The sequence below is a fragment of the Sinocyclocheilus rhinocerous genome, unplaced genomic scaffold, assembly GCF_001515625.1.
Source record: "Sinocyclocheilus rhinocerous isolate Xijiao unplaced genomic scaffold, SAMN03320098_v1.1 scaffold857, whole genome shotgun sequence".
Taxonomy (NCBI): domain Eukaryota; kingdom Metazoa; phylum Chordata; class Actinopteri; order Cypriniformes; family Cyprinidae; genus Sinocyclocheilus; species Sinocyclocheilus rhinocerous.
In genome coordinates, this window is record NW_015632715.1 from 670,094 (window position 1) to 674,738 (window position 4,645).

At 37.5% G+C, this 4,645-nt stretch overlaps 1 protein-coding gene across 1 annotated transcript in view; it reads right to left on the reverse strand.

The window, feature by feature from the left end:
• Positions 1-3,542, reverse strand: part of LOC107742773 (TOX high mobility group box family member 3-like) — a 65,545-nt gene extending 62,003 nt beyond the window's left edge. Inside the window, exon 1 of the mRNA XM_016555814.1 lies at positions 2,809-3,542. Within this exon, the coding sequence (XP_016411300.1) occupies positions 2,809-2,907 (99 nt within the window). The 5' untranslated portion in view covers positions 2,908-3,542. The remainder of the gene's footprint in view (positions 1-2,808) is intronic.
• Positions 3,543-4,645: the final 1,103 nt, after the last annotated feature.

Here is a 4,645-nt window from a genome sequence, read left to right on the forward strand (position 1 = left end):
GTATAGCCTACAACACCCCATCAGTTATATTCAGGTCAATAGTGCCACCTGTTGGCGCAGTTTTGTTATATAGAGAACAACTTTTATGTCATGTCGAGATAACGAGAAAATTAAGTCGTTATAACAAGAAAAAAAATTCCGTTATGTCGAGATAATGAGAAAATTAAGTCGTTATAACGAGAAAATTAAGTCGTTATAACGAGAAAACAAGAAGGAAAAAAAATATATTGCATGGTCGCTTAGAACTTCCGTAGTCAAACGTAATGCCTTTGCATAATAAAAAAGCTCCTTATATTACACTATTAGACATCTGTAAATGATCAGAGTAATTACAATTCACCTAGAATGCAAATTACTCGTACCTGACATTACATAAATACAACCACAAACTCACTAAATTACAAAGCCAGCACAGAGTTCAGTTCAGTGTGACAGATCGGTCTTTGATATTTAAGTACAGTTGATCGATACAAACCAAAACGGGACCAAACACAGAACAGAAACAGCATTTAAATGTGTCATTCAAAATTCCACAAAATTCTAAACTACAAAAAAAAAAAGCCAAATATAAAATCACATTGCAAATGCAAGCACTGGTTTATTTAAGGCATCAGGAACACTTTTCTAGTAAATTTCACTGACTGCTACCACATGTGTTTGCTTCATAAACCCAATGCTCCTGCACAAACCACACTCATTACCCAGAATCCACTGCATGAAATGTGGCTGCAGACACATATCAAGACCCCTTATAGCTCATGGGTACAGGCCTTTAACTGGATACCCTAAAGTTCAGTTTAAGAACTTACAGCCCAACACGGATCTGTTACTGCACTAAAAAGATTCATTTATTAAAACTGTCAACTGGACACACCTACTTTTTTTTGGCTGTTTGCAAATCATTTGTGATCGTTGACCTTTCCCAAAGCCTGTGGTTTCAGTTTCAACGTTTCAAACCGTTCAGATTTTTTTTTTGATTTTTTGGAATCTGCATTACGATCATTCTTGGTGAAGAACATTACAGAATCCTGTCTCTTTTCTTTCTCTCATCTGCCACTTTTTAGATATTAAGAAAGATGCGACGCCTGAAAGCAATGTTAGTGTGCTGTGGACGTAATTACAATTGGTCAGTGTCTGAAAACAGCTAGACACTGCCACTGATGGCTAATAAGGTAGTTATGGTTCTAGTGTTGTACATTCTGATCCAGGGCCTTTGCAGTTACATTGTCAACTCTGTACTTCATATAGGCTAATTAAAAAGGCAGGAAGTTATGTAAAGGCCAGAAAGGATGGGTCAAATTTCTCTTGAAGATGTTTTAGGTTTGTCAAGCATTATATAATTATGTTGGCAGGTGGTAAATGCTGAAGAGCAGGCAACTCTGCTTCGACTCAAACCTTAACAAAAGACAAAGATCATACTTAAAACAAAACTGTGCTTTATATGCAAACTATAGAATATAGTAACTACACAGAATATAATTGAGTTGGAATAGAGAATAATAGGGAAAAAACATGTAACGTATCACTTTACTTCCAATTCCATCACCATTTATCAATAGGGCCAAAATAATGTAGTGTCTGATGACAGAGCTGCCTAAACAAAGTCAAGCCCCTCTAACACAGAGAACACCTGCCAGGCTAAAACACTGTGACATGAGATTTTATAGTTCTGTGAATTACTAAACAACAACATTTGCTGGGAGGGCTAAAATCCTGGAATCACAGAACTGTTCCCCCAGTAGCACATAAAAACATTCCTGTCATATTAAGCAGAGTCTGTAAGGCAGCACAATTCATGCATTGTCCTGTAACACTGACAGCCTTTTGTCTGAAAGTCTTCTTTAACTGCTGAAGGCATGTATCCCTCTTCTGTAGAGTCATTACTAAATCCATAGACCTATGGGGCTCTGGAAGTAACTTACAGTCGACATGGCACAAGGAAGAGTGGGGCTGACTCTTGGGTGAAATCTCTCTAAAAATGTTTATCATCAACTGACTCAACACTGTTTAAGGAAAATAAAAGGACTCAGAAACTGAGGACAGAAAGAGAGCAGAGTATGGCAAGCAATTTGAACATTTATTCCTTACATCTTGATAACTATTTTCATATAACTAGTAAGTAATCTAATAATGACTAATATCAGTATGAATTGCACTATCTTCCATGCTGAAATATGATGCAGACCTTCTGACAAAGTCATTATATGACATGCGTGGGGGGGGGGGGTTAACGATTGTAACTTTTCATAATAATTTTTACGTTTCACAAACAGGTACTAGTTAATAATACAGAAGTACGGGTAAAACTGCAATAAGTACCAGCAACAATTAAAACACACTAATGAGACAAATTTGCAATGTGTTACTAGAAGCAATGGAATAGTTACTTATCATTATCAAGTAGCAAAGAAGTAAGAATCAGTATCTAATTAGTACAATAGTTATCAGTGAAAATAGTGTTAATCACTATCAGATTACTTATTAGTTATTTTAAAAAAGTAGTAACATAAAAACATATTTAGTCTTAAAGAATACATGTTAAAATGGCTTGCCACATGTGAGCATGTTTTGGCAGTAGCTCTTCCACCTGCTCTGAATGATGGTGCTTTACAAAGTTAAATCACTGAAAACATCACGACCCTTTCGACAAACCTCTCCAAAGTTACCATATATAACTTAAACTGGTTGAAAACAAGTATGTAGTCGCAAAAAAAGTCCCAGTTTCAAATGTACTGAACCAAAGAGAGAATCAACTTTGTGCTCCTAGTTTGGAAACACCAGCTCAGGGGTTCCAACTGAGTCTCTCACCTTATTATAGTTGTAGTATCCCAGGCAATGGGAAAAATCCAGGTTCTGTGGGTCTCCAGGAATAGAATTCCCTCCGGCAGACGGATAAAATACATCCATGTTTCCTCTCGGCGAAGCGCTGCTCTACAAAAAGGGCGCAATTTTTCTCTTACTTGTCCTTCAACAATCCAGGCGCGGTGAATGAGAGGGAAGCGGTGAACAACGCGGGTTTATTGCAGCTCAAGGGGACAGAGAAAGGGTAAAAGGGTGTTGTAAGGAGTTTTAGTAATCCTCTTCTATAAGCAGTGATCGCTGGCCATAGTTTTGGGATGTTGTGGAAGGTATGACGATGTTCAAACTGCTCCTGCGCTGCGAGGTTCAAGCATGCTTGGAGAAGAGCAACACAAAGAAAGCAAGGCAAACAGCAACTCCGCTATAATGTTTTCCGCTCAAATACACGCTCACAGACAAGCTGGATGATTTAAACACAAGGCTTTTCCCGCTCTCAGTGTTTCAAAGACGCCTCCATCAATCCACAATTTACGTTTTAAATTAGGCGCTGCCGCTCAGTTGGAGATCTGGAGACACTTTAGCCTCTCAGAGCTTGGCTAATTAGATTAAATTAAGCCCTCCAGACACATGAATAATACTGTCCGATAGCAGCGTTAGTCCAAGAAACTTGGGAAGCGGTGTTTACTTATTCATTACAGCGCTTGAGGGACTCTGGACAGCCAATGGTCTTCTGTTTACTTCAGCCAACATCAAGTTGTGATGGAGGAGTATGGGAGACAGAGGGACTCATTGCGACCACTCCCCGAGCACCCATCGCCACTCCCCTCTCAGCCCCAGAAAGAAAACACCCCGCGTACATTACATGGATTGGCAATATAGCCGATATATTAAACTTATAATCACTAAACTGGTTATTTTGCGTCAACTGGAAAAATAATAATAATAATAATACATTTAAACAAATATCTTAAAAAAGTTAAAAATCTTTTTTTTATCATGTAATCATGCATTGCACATGCCACTGTGTGTTCTTTGAATAAACTTGTATTATTTTTAAGGATATATTTATTTATAATTAAAATTTAAAAATACTAATTGTGTGTGTGTGTGTGTGTGTGTGTGTGTGTGTGTGTGACTATGTGATTTTATCAGCTGTACGAAGTCACACTAAAAAAAAATAGCCTTCCCAACTGAATCTCCTGCAGTTTAAGTACTAGCTACCAAAATTTGTGCACATTATCATGCTGATAATTCATTTTAACAAACACAAAGGCAAGCATATGTAGTGTATGTTGGTGGAAGTGCACAAGAAGAGACTGTTCACAATATTGAGCTTCTAAAACCTGGATGAATTTGCATTTTTGAGATAATGAGTTTGTGATGAGTTAAATAAAGTATGCAGTTACCATTGCCTGAAGAGACTTTGTTCTAGGCTATGTGTTTTGTTCTATAAATGACATGATGCTTGATGAGTAGGGCAACCACTGTAGTTTTATGCAACTTTCAGTTTTAATAAACACAGCAGCTTCCAAATTCACAACTATATACGACTGTATGTGATTTATGTTGTAGAACAAAATATGAAAGTCTCTTAAAGTCTCATTAACCACACACCTTATTTTACTCGTAAAAGAAAAGCACTATTCTAAAAACCCATAGGAGGTTCCCAAAGGAACTCATGGTGAATTAGCCTTCTGAGTTAGCCTACAAATTGTCGTCATGATTTTACAGCCATATTGGTATTCAGTATTTTGTCTTTGTTTAAAGCAGAGTTGATGGTGGCCTTCATTCCCATTAGCTCATCCTCAACCTAAGCACAGACTCCAAAACTTAGCATCACAAAATC